At 40.3% G+C, this 19,167-nt stretch overlaps 1 protein-coding gene across 7 annotated transcripts in view; it reads left to right on the plus strand.

Moving 5' to 3' along the window:
• The window catches only part of LOC110447681 (monocarboxylate transporter 2-like), a 20,694-nt gene extending 5,039 nt beyond the window's left edge, over positions 1 to 15,655 (plus strand). For 2 of the 7 annotated variants that reach the window (XM_021493559.1, XM_021493527.1), the window contains exons 2-7: positions 2,406 to 2,725; positions 2,838 to 2,981; positions 5,712 to 6,647; positions 7,767 to 7,946; positions 13,361 to 13,486; positions 14,589 to 15,655. In XM_021493559.1, the coding sequence (XP_021349234.1) occupies positions 2,419 to 2,725; positions 2,838 to 2,981; positions 5,712 to 6,647; positions 7,767 to 7,946; positions 13,361 to 13,486; positions 14,589 to 14,803 (1,908 nt within the window). In that variant the 5' untranslated portion in view covers positions 2,406 to 2,418 and the 3' untranslated portion in view covers positions 14,804 to 15,655. The other 5 variants (XM_021493535.1, XM_021493549.1, XM_021493542.1 and 2 more) reach the window with 5 other exon arrangements.
• The last annotated feature ends 3,512 nt before the right edge of the window (positions 15,656 to 19,167 follow it).

A 19,167-nucleotide genomic window follows, 5' to 3' on the forward strand; every position in this document is an offset into this window, starting at 1 on the left:
TTGGTCCAAAATGTGATTTCCCTATATAAACTATAGTAAAGTTTACCCCCTCCCCAGGGGGAAACGTGAGACCCCAGGGTCATGAAATTCACAATTTTGGTAAAGCACCTTAAGACCCTTCCATCTATGAAGAGTATTTGATTCTACCATATCTGGGTCTTGAGAAGAAGATTTTTGAAATTTTAGTCAATTTGACCCTTTTTGGCCCCGCCCCTCAGGGGGCGGGGGACCAAACCGGCGACTTATTTTGTTGACCTTTGGCAATGGAAGGTTTCTGCAAAATTTCCTTGAAATTGGTTCAGGGGTTTTGGAGAAGAAGTCGAAAATGTAGACGGACAAAAGGCGATCGCAATAGGTCTCAGGTGACCTAAAAACGTTATAACTAGGGGAACAGGCCTGTTTCGGGCTGTAAAAGTAGGCAACTTTTTATCAATTTCGAAGAAATTTGATAGCACAGAGATTCCTAAGGTATCTTTCCAAATCAGGTCGGTTGTTAGGGGCGTTTCTAGGATATTTGAAAGAGGGGGACATTTTTTGGACCTTTTTTTTTGCTAAAAACATAAAATCATTGTGAAATGCACTAATGTAACGGTTCCTGACTTGGAGCATGTATATTTTACAGTTAAAGTGTCAGGGTGTTTATGTGTTTAATTAATGAATATGATAAATTGACATATTCAATACAGTATTAGCAGATTACGGCTACCAATAATTCCGCCAGCTATACTATAACGGAAGGTTTACAATCAATACTCTCCATTGTACTACGGGCTACACATCTCGTGAAAATTAATATTCCTCGTTGTTCGCTTTAAAATCGGAAACGGTCATCAGGTATATCCAGTGGACCTGCACTGGTTTCCAGTAGGCTCGGAACTTGAGAAGTGTATAAGTATATCCTACACCACACGTGGTTTATGACCTTCCAGAGTTTTGATTGGTCGAGAAGATGAAATTTGACCGGGACGACGTTTTCCACGCGCTTTTTGCCACATGCTGTTTTATTTCCGTCGTCTGATAGCTGTCAACAGCCGGCAAATGTTGGTGACTTTGTGAGGATTAAGGCAATATTAAAAGAAGATGACACTTGAAGATGCTACAAACGCTCGATATCGTTTCGACGTCACACCGTCGCGTGTCCAGGTCGTGAAACCAAAACATGATCTGTCAGTGTCGGAAAATAGTTCGTTCTCCCAACGTTCCGTTATCGCTATTTGGAGGGTCTGACTATGGCTGAACTTTCACTATGTACGTCAACCATAGAACCGTCACGAAGAAACGTCCCAGGCCTATTGTTTTGGACATTGACTGCGATTAGTTCGTCTGCATCACTTGGCGGGAGGCAGACTTCGTACGCGCATATAGTCTGCGGTTAATTTATATAAATTAATGCAATACTGCATACTCTCAATACTTATTTATTTTGACAATTATTAAATTTGTAAAAAAACACGTCAATATTAATGAGTGACTTTGTACATATATGGTATAATATCACTACGCCAGCCTTGTCAACAAACGCATGTGTGTATGATATTCAAATCAGGTCACACTCCAGTTGTTTCTGACTGAGATTGTGGTAGAAACAGATCACACGACTCGTGGTTGTTAAGTATAGTATTTATTTCACTCTCATGAGTTAATTTTCAAAAGTTAGAGAAAGACACTCGCTAAAGCTCGTGTCTTTTGTAACTTTTGAAAATTAACTTACTCAGTGAAATAAATGCCATATTCAACAACCACTGATCGTTGTGTAACCTCTATTTACCTTGTTGGCTGTGTAACGTAATTACCTTACGATTCGTCAATACATGAGTACAACGTATACGCATGCATCGAGGTTGCGTGCCTATCAGTGAGTGTATTTAATGTATTGGATTTATCGACCTCCACATATGCGTCTAAATTTAGTATAGAGCTGCGTGAACAATGTCGTCATGAATATGAGTTATAAATAGATCCGCTGTTATTTACTTAGTGCTGTATTAATTACCGTACGTGACTGTATATGTATACACGTGTAGGTAAAGAAATAAGTATGAACTTTGAAGTAGGGTCAGCTTTCGACGTAACGTACGTTTGTTATATGTCTGTCTGGGGATATATAAAGCCTTTTGGAATTTTTTTTTACACATCACGGATAATTGTGTTCCGAACCATTAGACTGGAGGAAATGTGGTTCCTATCACGTGCTAGACACATGTGTCCCCCTAATCACGAGTTTGGTCGGACCACAGTTGTTCGTTTATTAAATAAGGTCGGACCTAGTCACCTGATGCTGCTTATCCGAAATTGTTACATTTAAAAACGGACAAACCGGTTCAAGCATAAACGAACAGGCCCCATATCTTTTGATGAGAGACACCACGTGCTCAACGTCACTAATATTACTATATCATTTTCAGAAACTATGACTGAATGGCCGATCTAAACACAGACTCGGAGGGGAGACACCCGAGGATGTCCATCGAATCTGGATCATCTCCCAAGGGAACGGCGCATCCGGATGGGAATACCGGAAGTGACCATATATCTGACGTCAAGCTGGTTGACGGCGGCTATGGATGGGTGATCGTTGGCGCAAGCTTCTTTAATCTGTTCTGCTTGGATGGACTCATAGGAATATATGGCCTTTTGTATCCGGAACTTCTTATTAACTTTGGAGCGGAACCCGCTGTCACAGCTCTTCCCGGTTCCCTCATGGTCGGCATGTGTTGCTTCATAGGTAAGTGTCCGCCATAGTGACGTCACGTAAAGTTATCAAGTACGTAATAAAAGTTGTTTTTGTGTAGCTGTTATCCGGATTAATGAGGTTCAATGTGTAAATATTGTTCCAGGTCCCGTCTGTAGTGAGTTGATCCGGAGGTTTGGAGCCCGTCAGGTTACAGTATTCGGAGCATGTGTTACTTGCGTAGGACTCTTATGTAGCTTCGCCTCTCAATCCATGACAGTCTTCCTCTTTACGCACGGGATCCTTACAGGTATGGTCTGGTTTGATTTTTAGCTCACCTGGCCCTAAGTGAACTTATGCCATGGTGCGGCGTCCGGCGTCCGGCGTCAACTTTTTACTTTGCACAACTTCTTCTGAACAACCAATAAGAGGCCTGGGGTAATGATATTTGGCCAGAAACATGCTTGGATGAGGGGCTACAAAGTGTGTTCAAATAAGTTACCTTGACTTATAATCAAGGTCATAGGGGTCAAATATGGTACAATCTTCAAACAACTTCTTCTAAATAACCAAGAGTCCTAGGGTGATGATATTTGGACAGAAACATAATAGGATCAAGGGCTACCAAGCTTGTTCAAATGAATGACCTTTACTTATATTCAAGGTCACAGTGATCAGAAATGTTTAACACCTTTAAACAACTTCTTCTGAATAAGTAACCAAGAGGCCTAGGATAATGATATTTGGCCAGTAGCATGCTGGGATAAAGGGCTACCAAGTTTGTTTAAATGAATGACCTTGACATATATTCAAAGTCACAGGGGTCAAATATGCTTAAAAGATTTAAACAACTTCTTCTGAATAACCGAGAGGCCAAGTGTGTTTATATTTGGCCAGAAACATGCTTGGATGAAAGGCTACAACGTTTGTTCAAATAAATTACCTTGACTTATAATCAAGGTCACAGGGGTCAAATATGTTAAAGTCTTTATACAACTTCCTTTGAATAACCGAGAGGCTTAGGTTTATGATACTTGGCCAGTAACCTGCTCGGATGAAGGGCTACAAAGTTTGTTGAAATAAATGATGTTGACTTATATTCAAGGTCACAGGGGTCAAATATGCTTAAAAGATTTAAACAACTTCTTCTGAATAACCGAGAGGCTTAGGTTTATGATACTTGGCCAGTAACCTGCTCGGATGAAGGGCTACAAAGTTTGTTCAAATAAATGATGTTGACTTATATTCAAGGTCACAGGGGTCAAATATGCTTAAAAGATTTAAACAACTTCTTCTGAATAACCGAGAGGCTTAGGTTTATGATACTTGGCCAGTAACCTGCTCGGAGGAAGGGCTACAAAGTTTGTTCAAATAAATGATCTTGACTGATAATCAAGGTCACAGGGGTCAAATATGTTGAAGTCTTTATACAACTTCTTCTGAATAATCGAGAGGCTTAGGGTTATGATATTTGGCCAGTAATATGCTGGGATGAAGGGCTACGAAGTTTGTTCAAACAAATGATTTCATCCATTTTCAAGGTCACATGGGTCAAATATGTTAAAATATTCAAACAACTTCTTCTGGAAAACAAAGAGTCATAGGGTGATGATATTTAGACAGGAACATGCTAGGATGAAAGGCTAACAAGTTTGTTCAAATGAATGACCTTTACTTATATTCAAGGTCACAGTGGCCAGAAATCTATAAAACCTTTAAACAACTTCTTCTGAATAACCAAGAGGCCTAGGATAATGATGTTTGGCAAGTAGCATGCTGGGATGAAGGGCTTACAAGTTTGTTCTAATGAATGACCATGACAAATATTCAAAGTCACAGGGGTCAAATATGCTTAAAAGATTTAAACAACTTCTTCTGAATAACCGAGAGGCCTAGGATAATGATATTTGGCCAGTAACATGCTGGGATGAAGGGCTACCAAGTTTGTTCAAATGAATTCTTGTGATAGCGTTGATCTGATATACTGCATAGAAAATGTTTCCTCACTGAATTACCATGCCGTAGGCACTCATCACAGCATTCCATGTGTTGCAATTACCCTTAATGCCAAATGCTTCGCAAAGAATAGAAACTACCATGTTTAAGGACTTCGTTAGGCCTCTACCTGGGGACAGCACCTATTGACTTCATCACTTGCGCAAGCGTTAAACACTCAGACCAAATGTGAGGTATTGCCAAGTAGCAAAAATGTTTTTAGGAAGTAGAGAGAAATAAGTAGTATTCCAAATGTTGCAATGGGTGCAGCAGATTAATTTGGCCGCTTCTGTGTCCTCAAATATGGGACTCCAAAGAAAATCGCTCATTCTGCAAGGGGTTCCCACATTAGCTGTATCGTACAAGTCATTCGTTCTTACTAGTAGGGATATAGCATGGAGGTAGACATAAGGTGGAGTACAATTATCTTGAAGGTATCACAAACTTCAAATATAGACCCGAGTTTATGAGGTAGTTGTTATTATCGTTTAAGTAGATAGTGATGTATATTTGGAGGCACGGTAGTCCAGCGGTAGGACGCCGGACTCGTGGACGAAGGGTTGCGGGTTCGAGTCGTTTCACGGCACTGTGTTGTATCTTTGAAAAAGATACTTTACTCCGCTTGTTCCAGTCTACTCAGCTGTAAATGAGTATGAAGTTGGGCAGTGCTGTAATCGTTGAATGCTAGCTGTGAGCGCCGAAATGGCAGCACCGGCTGTATGCTCCCCTGGGAGTTGAGAAAGATATTGTCTGGTTGCAAAGGCCATATAAACACGGATAATAATTTGTGAACCGCGCTTTGAGACGACCTATGACTAGGTTATGATTAAGTGATATATAGGAATCTCAAATTATTAATATTATTATTATCATGTCAAGGCAGAGTTGTAAAAATGAATGTAGAAATAGTTTTTGAGGTCGATTATCACCCTGAATTATAGGAAACGTAATACATATTTCAATGGTAGTTTATATGCAAATATATGTGGACTAAATTCTGATTATGTTTTTTAAAAATCTTAATGGTTAAGTGTTTACCTTCCAGGAATTGGATGTGGGCTGTACTTTCTGCCGTCAATGACTTTGGTTAATACGTATTTTGACAGGAAGCGTGGTATTGCGCAAGGCATAATTTCTGCAGGAAGTGGATTAGGTGTCGTCGTTTTATCGCCAGTAACAAATATTCTGATGGACTATTACGGTTGGAAAGCTTCTATTTTATTGTGGGCGGGGTTCGTTTTAAATATATGTGTTTCCGGACTGCTGATGCGACCGCCTCCTCAGTCTACAAAGGGAGGTAATCATAGATGTGCCGGTACAATCAAACTAGACAGAGAAGCACACGACGAGTCTTCTATTTCATATAAACAACATGAAGATCATTTGTGGTCGTCTTTATCTCTGCAGGAAAATAGAGAGATTCAAAATAGTAATGTGAAAAATGGAAAAGTACAAAATGGAAGGGTTCCAAATAGGTTTGTTTACGTTGGGAACACTGAACATTCAAGTACGCGCAGCCTTCCGCACCGTCACATAGACAGGCATGATGTTTCAAAGGAACAACTCGGTCTTTATCGATCTCTTCAGTGTGTTCATCAACCAAAACATAAGCGGCACAAACATCTGCCTGCGAATAAACGTAGCATCTTTGATAGGAAGGACATCTTCCTCACCGGAAGTACAAATATATTGAGGACATACTCTTCCCACAGATCTGTTCACTCAAAACATGTTGAGGAGATGGAACATACATACGCTACTAGTGATGATACCTCGTCATACATGACGTCAGACAGTGGAGGAAGTCTCTGGTGTAAAGGTACATGTAAACCGTTTATGAAGGACCCTGCCTTTCTGCTCCTTGTCGCGGGCTCGGCTCTCGCTCAGATGGCACAGCACATTCCAATGACGTTCCTGGCCGATTACAGCTATTTCATTGGACTGGAAGGCCGGGACATCGCTACACTCTTCGTCATTTTCGGTAAGTGTATGGTATTATAATCCGATTGGCTGGTTTGCTTTAGCAGATTGACAAGTAAACAAAAGGTTAATTAAAACAATACAACATGGTAGTTGGTCAATAGTTGATCGAAAAAATAAGACACACTGTATAGTACAAAGTAGTAGAAATTGATGGGAATAAAAATATATTAAAGAAATCTTGTAAAGACCCAGTTTCCGTTGTATGGTTTTCTGTTTTCTTCGAAGTAAGGCACGCCAGATATATCGACATGTATCAACGTTCCCATCCTCGAAATCCACTTATTCCGCTATCGATACACGTCTTATCTTGACCCCTGGAATATGTCATGGCTCTTCACGCGACAACTTGTGGATGACGATCACAAGAATCGCGCTGGAGCGTAACGGTAAAATCGGCAAGCTTTGAAGTTTGGTGTGGCTCCACGGTGATTTTTAGATGACAGGTATCAACTTTATGGCTATTCAGATTATTAATGCCTGAAACCAATCAAGTAGCTTACCGCGAACCTTAAATTTCGTCATGACACATTTCAGGGGTGCAGAGAAGATGCGTGTGTCGACAACGAAACACTTTGGTTTCGAGGATGCCGCTTTCTAATGTCACAACTTGCGACCTTACATCTTTCTTTACTTTGTCGTTTTGGTTGTGTCTCCTTCGGGTCTGTAATCCCGTGGTCAGTGTAATATGTAGCCACTTGAGGCGTCATACTAGTACGCATCCGTAGTCTTGACGTTTCAGCGTGGTAACACCATAAAACATGCCTTGAGTAGTGGCCAGATGAGCAGTTTACCTGTACATGGGTGCTGTCTGTCGCCTTTTCAGTAAAATCTTAAACAAAAATCAATCATAAGGTGGACGTACAACGTATAAAACAGCTACTAGAATACATTTGATAACATTGAGTGAAATTATCGCTTGTCCTCGTCCCATGTCCACCCCTATGTTTGCTTGTGAATTAATGACAAATATAAATCAGGGCCTAGAAATTTAAAGTCTAGTTACATACAGATATGCGCAATTCAGTTTTTAACTTCAATGTTACACGGAATTTTGGCTTTATACTTCCATTTTTGACCAAAAAAAACCCTGAGCTAATCAGGCATTGCTTCTGTTCAGGTGTGTTCAACATGGCAGGAAGACTTGCGGGCGGATTGTTGGCCTCTATAAGGATGTTCAGTCCGCTGTTTGTCTGTAACTTCGGCAACGCCGTCTGCGCTCTAGCCTGTTTCCTGTTCTGGCTGTGTACGACTTTTGAGTCATTGGCAGTTTTCATTGGAGTCTATGCTTTCTTCGTTGGTAAGTGTCGCACCATTGCGTGTCTCCCCCGTGATTCAACACTATCCCAGGGATCAATGCAGTTCTCCCCCGTGATTCAACACTATCCCAGGGATCAATGCGTTTCTCCCCCGTGATTCAACACTATCCCAGTGTTCAATGCGTTTCTCCCCCGTGATTCAACACTATTCCAGTGTTCAATGCGTTTCTCCCCCGTGATTCAACACTATCCCAGGGATCAATGCCTTTCTCCCCCGTGATTCAACACTATTCCAGTGTTCAATGCGGTTCTCCCCCGTGATTCAACATTATCCCAGGGATCAATGCGTTTCTCCCCCGCGATTCAACACTATCCCAGGGATCAATGCGGTTCTCCCCCGTGATTCAACACTATCCCCGGGATCAATGCGTTTCTCCCCCGTGATTCAACATTATCCCAGGGATCAATGCCTTTCTCCCCCGTGATTCAACACTATCCCAGCGTTCAATGCGTTTCTCCCCCATGATTCAACACTATCCCAGGGATCAATGCATTTCTCCCCCGTGATTCAACACTATCCAAGGGATCAATGCGTTTCTCCCCCGTGATTAAACACTATCCCAGGGATCAATGCGTTTCTTCCCCGTGATTCAACACTATCCCAGGGATCAATGCATTTCTCCCCCGTGATTCAACACTATCCCAGGAATCAATGCGTTTCTCTCCCGTGATTCAACACTATCCCAGGGATCAATGAGTTTCTCCCCCGTGATTCAACACTATCCCCGGGATCAATGCGTTTCTCCCCCGTGATTCAACTCTATCCCTGGGATCAATGCGTTTCTCCCCCGTGATTCAACGCTATCCCAGGGATCAATGCGTTTCTCCCCCGCGATTCAACACTATCCCAGGGATCAATGCGTGTCTCCCCCGTGATTCAACACTATCCCAGGAATCAATGCGTTTCTCTCCCGTGATTCAACACTATCCCAGGGATCAATGAGTTTCTCCCCCGTGATTCAACACTATCCCCGGGATCAATGCGTTTCTCCCCCGTGATTCAACATTATCCCAGGGATCAATGCCTTTCTCCCCCGTGATTCAACACTATTCCAGGGATCAATGCAGTTCTCCCCCATGATTCAACACTATCCCAGGGATCAATGCGTTTCACCCCCGTGATTCAACACTATTCCAGGGTTCAATGCGTTTCTCCCCCGTGATTCAACATTATCCCAGGGATCAATGCGTTTCTCCCCCATGATTCAACACTATCCCAGGGATCAATGCATTTCTCCCCCGTGATTCAACACTATCCAAGGGATCAATGCGTTTCTCCCCCGTGATTCAACATTATCCCAGGGATCAATGCGTTTCTCCCCCGCGATTCAACACTATCCCAGGGATCAATGCGGTTCTCCCCCGTGATTCAACACTATCCCCGGGATCAATGCGTTTCTCCCCCGTGATTCAACTCTATCCCTGGGATCAATGCGTTTCTCCCCCGTGATTCAACTCTATCCCTGGGATCAATGCGTTTCTCCCCCGTGATTCAACTCTATCCCTGGGATCAATGCGTTTCTCCCCCGTGATTCAACATTATCCCAGGGATCAATGCGTTTCTCCCCCGTGATTAAACACTATCCCAGGGATCAATGCGTTTCTTCCCCGTGATTCAACACTATCCCAGGGATCAATGCAGTTTTCCCCCGTGATTCAACACTATCCCAGGGATCAATGCGTGTCTCCCCCGTGATTCAACACTATCCCAGGGATCAATGCGTTACATACTCTCCCATTATTCAACACATCATATCCCATGCTTCAATGTGATGCTCTCTTAATTCGATGGCTTTCACAAGGTTCAATTCCGTGCTTAACGAGATAAAATCACAGGGTTCTATATGGTTCAGTGTGATAATCTCTAATATTGAGGTCGGTGATTTAAAACATCTTATCTCACGGGGTTAAATTCACATAAACTGCCATTGTTTATCTGTTTGTTTGTTTACGTTTAACGGCCTATCGACGGCTGTGGTCATTTAGGGCCATGGTGATTTTTTTATTTTTTATTTTTTTAACAAACATGTGAGAAGCGAAGATAAAATCAGATAAAATGGTTCATTTTAAAAGCATTCGCATTGTATGTGTAGATAATAAAAAATAAAAAAGGGGGTTAAAATAATAAAAGAGATAACGAATAGATGATATGGAATATGCGATATATATATAACGTCAAAAATGGTAAGATGGGTTAAAAGACATCAGAGTCTATAAAATAGACCGATGTCTTTCAAATAGTAAAATAATGCCTTCGAATCCACGGAACTGAAAAGTGTTTTCATATCCGGGACTCGGAAGTAGTTATCACGAATGTGTTTAAAATCGGAACATTCTATTAAAAAATGTTCCACAGTAAATGGAGTGTCACATGCGTGGCATGAAGTTATGTCCTCTCGTTTTAAAAGGTACGAATGAGTAGATATGTGTGCCCAGTGCGGAGCCGAGCGAGGACAACTTCCTCTCTACGATCTTTCCGACTGGGAATAGATGTTTTAAGTTTCGGTTGTATCTTAAAAAGTTTGTTGGTGGTCTCGAGAGACCAGCGTTGCTGCCATTCATTTTGAATGGCTGTACGAATAGTAGGTTTAAAATCTATGTATGGTAGTTTGATATTTGTTTGTTCGAGATTCAATGCATTTTTTGCTTCCCTGTCAGCAAATTCGTTGCCTTTAATTCCGACATGGCTCGGAATCCATAGTATTGTTATTTTAGACTTTTTTAATATACGAGATATTCGAAGAGCAAGGTTTTGTACGAGTGTGTTTTTAGGATCTCGTAACTGTAAACTCTGTAGGACAGATAGAGAGTCTGAACAAATAATTGCCTTTTTAATGCGGTGTTCATCGATATGGTCGAGGGCCAAACCAATGGCGCATGCTTCAGCAGAAAAGATGGAGGCGCCGTCTGGTAGTCGGACTGAAGTGCAAGTATTGGCAGTACAGCAGGCTGCTGCCACTTTCTCACCTTCTTTGGAGCCATCGGTGTAAAGTTGTGTATGAGAAGGGTAATTCGAAATGCATTCCCGAAAGGAGGATTTGTGTTCTTCGGGCATAACACTTGATTTCCCTCGCTCATGTAATGTAAAGTTAAAATCGGGGGTTTGAATGGTCCACGGAGGAACATCAGATATGTTAAATTCAGCTATGTCCGTCAATTTTATGTTGAGTTCTTGCAGGAAATTCAAAATTCGGATACCAAATGTTGGCAGAAGTTTTTGGTTTTGCGTAAATATGTTTTGGTATTTGGGGTTGAATACTTGGTTGAAAGCAGGATTTTTAGGGTTTGATTTTAATTGAGTTGCAAATTGTAATGAAAGTTTTATTCTTCTGTCATAAAGGGATGGTTCATTTGCTTCCACGTACAGGCTTTTTACAGGTGTTGTTCGAAAAGCTCCCAGGGCAAGACGTAGCCCTTGGTTATGGATTGGATCTAGCATCTGAAGGTACGAACTGCGCGCTGACCCGTATACCATAGAACCATAATCCAGTTTTGTTCGAATAAGTGATCTGTATAGGCGCAAAAGCATTTCACGATCCGCTCCCCAATCAGTATGAGAAAGGACTCGTATAATGTTTAACGCCTTGGAACACTTATCCTTCAGATACTTTATATGTGGTATGAAAGAGAGTTTCGAATCAAAAATGAGGCCGAGAAATTTAGTCTGTTCAACAACAGGAATTCTAGTGCCATCGAGTGTTAGATTTGGGTCATTGTGTGCTTTTCGTTTTTGACAGAAATGCATGCACACAGTTTTGGATTTAGAGAATTTGAAGCCGTTTTCGTCTGCCCAATTTTGTAGTTTGTTTAAACTCTGTTGAAGTTGTCGTTCTATCGTGTGCATGTTCTTAGATCTGTAACAGATCAAGAAGTCATCCACAAATAACGACCCTTCTGTTGATTGACCAAGACATTTGACTATATCATTTATTTTAAGTCCAAACAGTGTGACTGATAGGATTCCACCCTGTGGGACTCCCATTTCCTGTTTAGACGTTTCAGAAAAAGTTGAACCAACACGGACTTTGAAGTGTCTATCTGATAGGTAATTAGATATAAAATTGGGAAGGTTTCCACGTACGCCAAGGTCGTGAAGATCTTTCATGATGCCATACTGCCATGTAGTATCATAGGCCTTCTCAAGATCGAAGAACACAGCGACAAGGTGTTCTTTCTTGGCGAAAGCCTCTCGAATGAACGTCTCTAATCTGATGAGATGGTCATTTGTCCCTCTTCTATTTCTAAAGCCACTTTGAAGAGGGGATATTATATCGTTGGCCTCAAGAAACCAAACCAGTCTAGTGTTTATCATTCGTTCTAAAGTTTTACATACACAACTAGTCAGAGAGATAGGACGATAGTTGTTTGGGTCAGTAGCATCCTTTCCCGGTTTTGGGATAGGTATAATTGTGGAGTTCTTCCACGAATCGGGAATCTTTCCGGAAGCGTAAACTTGGTTGAATATGTAAAGAAGGCATGTTAGTGAAGAGTCCGGTAAGTGCTTTAGAAAATATGGAATATCATTAGGACCCACCGAAGCAGTGTCCTGTGATTTTCTAAGCGAATCAACAAGTTCTGGTAGGGTAAATTGTTCATTATAACTGTTTGATGATTTGAAATTGAGCCGTTTCTTTTCTCTCTTTTTTTTTTTAAAGACTGGAATTTTTGGGATTGGTTTAAAGGGGATGAGTTTTTAGCTATGTTTTTTGCAAATGCATCAGCAAATGCAGTCATAGACGAAAAACAAATGTTTTTATTAATGAGGTGGGAGGATGTTGCCTTTTTCTTTTTCCCACTCATTTTCCGAATCATATTCCATACTTTTTTTGAGGACGTGTTTGATGATATCTTGGATACATATTCTCTCCAGCTGTTTCTTTTGTCAATTTTAATTGATCGCCGAGCCTTTGCCCGCCAAATTTTAAATTCACTGTAGTTTGAAGCAGTTGGGCAATTGAAGTAGCGTCTTAGAGCAGCTGCCCGATTACTGCGTGTTTTAACAGATTCTTCAGATAAAAGGAACTTCGTAGGTTTTGGAGCGGATTTTGGAATTGTCTTTTGGGCAATAGAAGTGAGTGTTTCAGTAAAAGTTTTGATAGGGTCGTCGAGGTTAGTAAAATTGTTTAGTAGTGACGTCATCTCATGTAGTGTGATACAGTGTTGGTTCGATCTTTAGGCCGGTGAAAAACTTGTCAGACTGGGAAATGAGGCAATCGATCTGCGCTGTAAACGAGAGACCCGAGACGTTGATTACGCAATCACGGGCCCGGCATATCCTGTTTTAATCGCAAAACAACAAACCAAGCGCAGTATCACACATAACCATGTGAATAATGTACCACATCAATAGATAAAAACTATAAGTGTACAACCAACTTGCGTTTCTTTCCAATAGGTTTCTCCTGTCCCACACAGCCGCTGATAGCACTAGAGTACGTCGGACTGGACAATCTCACGCCAGCCTTTGGACTCATCACCATGGCTAAAGGTCCAGCCGCTGTAGCGGGTCCACCACTTGCCGGTCAGACATCTATTAGTACACTTTGTAAACGTCTGATACCTATGATAAAAGAATCTCAAACTTTTAATTGTTTTTATTCCATATCTAACTACTGGAGCGAGCAGCTAATGTAACGGGGGAAGAGGGTGAGTGTTTTTAAGGCGTCTGGCCGTCTACGATCACTAACCCTCCACCACTGGGTCGTGGGTTCGAGGCCCACGTGAGGCAGTTGCCAGGTACTGGTCGCAGGTCGGTGGTTTTTCTCCTGTTTTCCTCCACAAGTCAAAACCTGGATCGTCCTAAAATGACCAAAGCTGTTGTTAGGACGTAAAACGCAAACCAAATATATCATGTAACACTATCTACCAAAGAAGTTCGCTAACTTAGCATACTTTGATATTCAGATTATCGTTAAGATTAATTTTATTTTAGTGTTTCAAAAGATTAAAAAATAATCAATTTAATATTCTCTTATTAACAATAGCGTTCTTTCCGACAGGTTGTATATGGGATCGGATTTTTTTCAAAATATACTGTAAGTGAGTTTTCTTGATAACCGGTGTCTAGATTACGAGGCATCCTTGGACATTATCGGTACGAATTGCCGAGGGTTCACTGTAACGGAGCCCGGCTCACGTCGAGTTCACTGTATAGTATCGGTGACCGGGTTGAAGAGGTTTCGCTGTACGTTATCGGTCTAGATAACCCAAGAATAAAATGCATATTTCCGGTGTCCGATGACCAAGATTACATTGTTCATTGTCGGACCGGGTTACCGACAGCTCACTGTACATTATTAGATTCGGGTTTCCGATGCTTCACTTGATAATTTAGTTTATTATTATTTACGTTTGAATGTATTTCCTGTTATTTTGTTATTTATAATATGGTGGGGTTGTTTTCGATGGAAATTGTCAGAGTTATTAGAATCTCGTTAATCTGGACGATTTGTCCAAGAAAATATTTTCAGACTTCCGTGACAGAACTTCTCACTTCTAAGTATCACCTTACCGAATTGTAAACAATGTTCTGCTGTAGTCACGTGATAACGCTTATCCCTTTAAATGTATGTGGCAACCATTACCGTCCGGGCAGTTTCCAAATGATCATTTGTATTTTTCAGGTGGCTTGTACCAGCTCACTCAGAACTATATTTACTCCAATGTATTTGGCGGGTGTCTACTTCTACTGACTGCGATAATCATGTCAGTCATGCCTTTCGTAGCAAAGTATCGTCTTCAGAAACAGGAAGCTCCGGACATCGAAATCACACCACGCTCTCTGGATGTCACAGACACGACTTCCGGGGAACGAGGCTCCCGGGGAAAAAATCCATGACGTCTAGCCTAGAACTGTATCTGAAGACTAATTAATTCAGTATTTATCTTAGGATCGTACATTGCAGATAAATGTTGATCTGTTTCTTTATTTCAGGTGAACATGATTTCTTTTTTTTTTTTTTTTTTGTAATCTAAAGCAAAATATTATCATAATTTTATCATTTATATAAAGGCATCATCGCATTGAAAAGTTCAGACCGTTTGTTACCAGTGCAGTATTTGCTTTGATAAGTCAGCGGAGCTCCCTTTGATCGATTTGAGAGAGAAAGTTTACCGCGATGACCGATTGCGCCGCACAGTGCATATCTATAAAGCGGTGTAGTTATAAATGTTCAAAGCGAGGTTCCCGTTGACCTTCGACTATTTATTTAATTACTGGACCAGTTAAAAGCAATAAATGTCCTCTCCAAGTATCAAAGAAGTTCAAGAACTCCTCATAAATGACATTTGGAATTAATTATATCAATTTGGTGGATATAAGTAAGAGAATAGTAATAAAGAAAACCAATTTACAATTTAAGTGAGCCCGTCATAAAGAATGAAAATAATAGTAAGAAATACTGACAGTAGAGAACACAGTTTTAAAAGTTAAAAGATTATAAGCTTTTATATCAACAACACACAGACCTACATAGTTATGTTGACCTTTATCTATGAGAGTTGCTATCGCCTTGAACGTGCGTGTGCCTAATACCACTAACTACGGATCCCCGTACCATTGCCGACAAAGAATGTACTGGACACGTTTTTCTGGCAAAACTATTTCTTTGATAAATAATTGCTGAAACGAAAGCCCTAACTTAGGGGAATACTATGAACATATAGAACTGTATGAAATAAACAAACATAATCAACAGCACTGTTTTGAATGAAAAAAATCCAGCGAAACTACACCAAGATTCGAACCCTGAACCTCTTATTGTTATATATATTGTTACTTTGACCAACTGAGCTAACAACAGCTGAGCTGGCTAACAGTAGTACCCTGGTCCGTTTGCTCTACAGTACTATCCAAAAACCGTGAAAATTAAGGGGAGGTTACTGTATATCAGAGACGTAATGTATACGTCTCTGTGTACATATATACGAAAGTCTACAGTACAAGTATCCAGTGTTTTGACAGGGACCCTTATTCTCAAAAAGAATCTGATTTGGTGGTAGAACTTAAGAGTTCTGCCTGGTTTCCGGATTGTATCATATGCTGTTACCTACTCTAGTTTATAGTAAAACTTTCAAGAAAACAGCAAACAATACCAAAGTGTCAACAAACCCGTTATGAAAATGAAATCGATAAAAATTAGGACACGATATTAACAAAGGCAATATTTCCATGGAAACCCCAGCAAAACACCTCCAAGATGATAGGAATAAGACCAGGTGATCCGGAAAGGTAAACATCGTTTTCATCGACAACTTGTAAATACAGTCCAAATTCAAGTAATGTCACGTTCTTAAAGCGGGAACCGGGGAAGCGAGAAGTGAAGCGAATGAAAATATCGACCTTTATATCACATTAGGAAATAGAATATTCGTCAATAAGATGATAACGGCGACAATGACCTTTGAACCAGAATTCTCAAACACAAACTCGTTGGAGGTATTGTAGTACAAAGTAAGGTTACCCCAAAATAAAAATAAAAACGGGGACAGTAGATTGAGAAAAAACCCATTTTCTATTGGTACCAGGAAATTGATTATGCAAATTCGGTTAAAAAATGAACTTTGAAGGGCTAATTCTTTGCTAGATTTTCACATCCATCTCAAATTGGAGGCACGCGGCTAGCTTTTTGATTGGTCTCGAGTAAAAAAAATGACCAATCACATGGTTGAAGCGACGCCCGATTTCAAAGCACCTCAATTTTACCGTTACGCGTCCGCGAGATTCGTTTGATGTACTGTGACATGTTCAGTGCAGAGAGCGTAAGTGAGCGTATCCCCTGTAGTATCGAGGATGGAAACGAAGGCTCTTAAAGGAATCAATAGCTATAAAAACTTTACACACAATATCAATAAAAAGATGGCATTTTAGCCTTTTTGCTTTTCTGTTTAACCGGCATATAAAATTGGCACAGCTAGAAACTAAAAACAAGATTGCAGCCAGGCAGCCGATGTATTTTTTTCTATCCAAAATGGAGGCTGCACAACTATTGGGGAGGGAAAGCATGCATACCAAATTCCATGATGATCTTTTATGTATAGCATCTGAGAAATGGTGGAGTGCATGGATGAATAGATGAATAAATGGAGGACGGACGAAATGCGATTTTGACATCTGATGATGTTGGCCAAACAGATGTTTAAACAAACGTCAGTAAAACTAGGCATGGTAAAAGACACGTCCCATGGTAACAGACACGTCCCATGGTAACAGACACGTCCCATGGCAACAGACACGTCCCATGGTAACAGACACGTCCCATGGTAACAGACACGCTCCATGGTAACAGACACGCCCCATGGTAACAGACACGTCACAAAGAAAAAGTTCGAAACGGGGTGTCAACAAACGCGTGCATTTTTTTAATCGGAAAATGTTCAAAAAGATGTTCAGATTATTAAAGTTACCTCTGTAAATAGATGTTCAGTCTTTACATACATCTACAAGGGAGCTTGGTAAACAGACCACTTCTACACAATCTGTTTGAAGTCGTCGGATATGTGTTAAAAATAAATTTTATGACTAGACTTATTGACGTCAGCAAATTATGCTCATAACAGAAATATGTCAAATATGTATGTTGTTCAGCCGATAGAACTATTCTGTCTAGCCATCAAGACTGGTGTGGACATTGGCGTTTCTTTACCCTCGTCATAGGTATACAATCGTGTGGTTTATTCTGCCAAGACTGAAGCACACTGATTTCAATTATTGTTTATGAGAAAAGGGTTTATTTAAATAAATCCTTGAATTTCTCATGATACTTTATAAATATATAACTGCTATATAATATGAATAACGGATACTAAAATAGATCCTCACAATGCCAAATTGTTTATATGTTTATATAAACAATTCAAGAAAAATGACACTCCGAAATGATATTTTAGATACCACACAAGCATACCAGGTTAGGACAGGTTATGCTAACCAAGCGTTGGTGACTTTTAGACAATGCACACGATATGTCAGATATATCACACAAGTCAGGTACATGTAGATGTATCGACTTGTCAAGCAGGACAAAAAATAACCATATTCAAATTGTTACTGTAAATACCGCTACATGTATATCAGCATATTTTGTATGTGCAGGCTTCTGAAAAGCCTCGTTGTAGAACGGAAGCCATCCTCTTTGTTAGATATGCTGTTAGATTTTCTAACAGGTCCTTACTTGGAAATGTCTGCTTTAGTTTACCACCGTATTAACCACATAAGAAACACCCTGTATTATTACTTTTCAACAAATTTGCATTTTATAATATTAATATGAATATACACAATGAAGTAATGAATAAAAAAAATAAAAATAAAACATAAAAATAAAAACTGTTTTGCATGAATAAATCAAGTAAATGTTTAAATATTGATTCACAGCAAACAAAATATTTAAACCCCTTTAAAGGGACATCACGGCGAAACATATATTTTTCTTATTTTTTGGGGGGGGATTTCAACCTGTCTGACCAGAGACGTATGACCAACGCGTTGATCATGGATTCTCTCCGTGTCGGAGCTACTAGCGCATAGTACGCCATTTCATTGCAAATGGTCAAAAGCTAGCGCAATGAGTACGTTACGGAAGCATTATCGCAAGTGGCAAGTATTCAAAGGAGAAACCAGCTCCCGTAACAGTTAGCACGGTGCATGTCATCTTCCGGATGATAGCCGGTACAAAGTTAAATAAAGCCGATATGGAATCGGCAGAAATGCGGTTTATTAACCTTGCTAGTGTTTTTGTCATAGTCGGAACACAGATGAACTTATTTTGTTTTGTAAATGGGCATGTATCGGGAGAGTTTACTTTGCGTTTCTATGGATAAGCACGGATTTATATAACCTAATTCCGTGGGATAAGTGACTGGTTAGTCTGATTTTGCTATGGGGCCCCCCAAGGGGTAACTGTTGGACAGTACGGCCACGGCGTATAGCAAACTTTCTATTGATTTGGTTAAGTACAGAGTACAGTGTACAACATTACACAGAACGTTGATTCTGCCCTTTTTAAATATTTTATAATGAAAACCATATATATAAACCATTTTTATGTATATACTATCGCTAAGAAAATAATGACGTATGTACTGAACTAAACAAACCTCGAGATGATGTATAAATGAGCTTGTGTCCTGCAGGTTACCGACCTAGTTCGTCCAGTCCACTGCTATAAGAGACCTCCTGTGCATAAGATTGTTAACTCTAGC

This window comes from Mizuhopecten yessoensis, unplaced genomic scaffold (genome assembly GCF_002113885.1).
Source record: "Mizuhopecten yessoensis strain PY_sf001 unplaced genomic scaffold, ASM211388v2 scaffold401, whole genome shotgun sequence".
NCBI classification, from domain to species: Eukaryota; Metazoa; Mollusca; class Bivalvia; order Pectinida; family Pectinidae; genus Mizuhopecten; species Mizuhopecten yessoensis.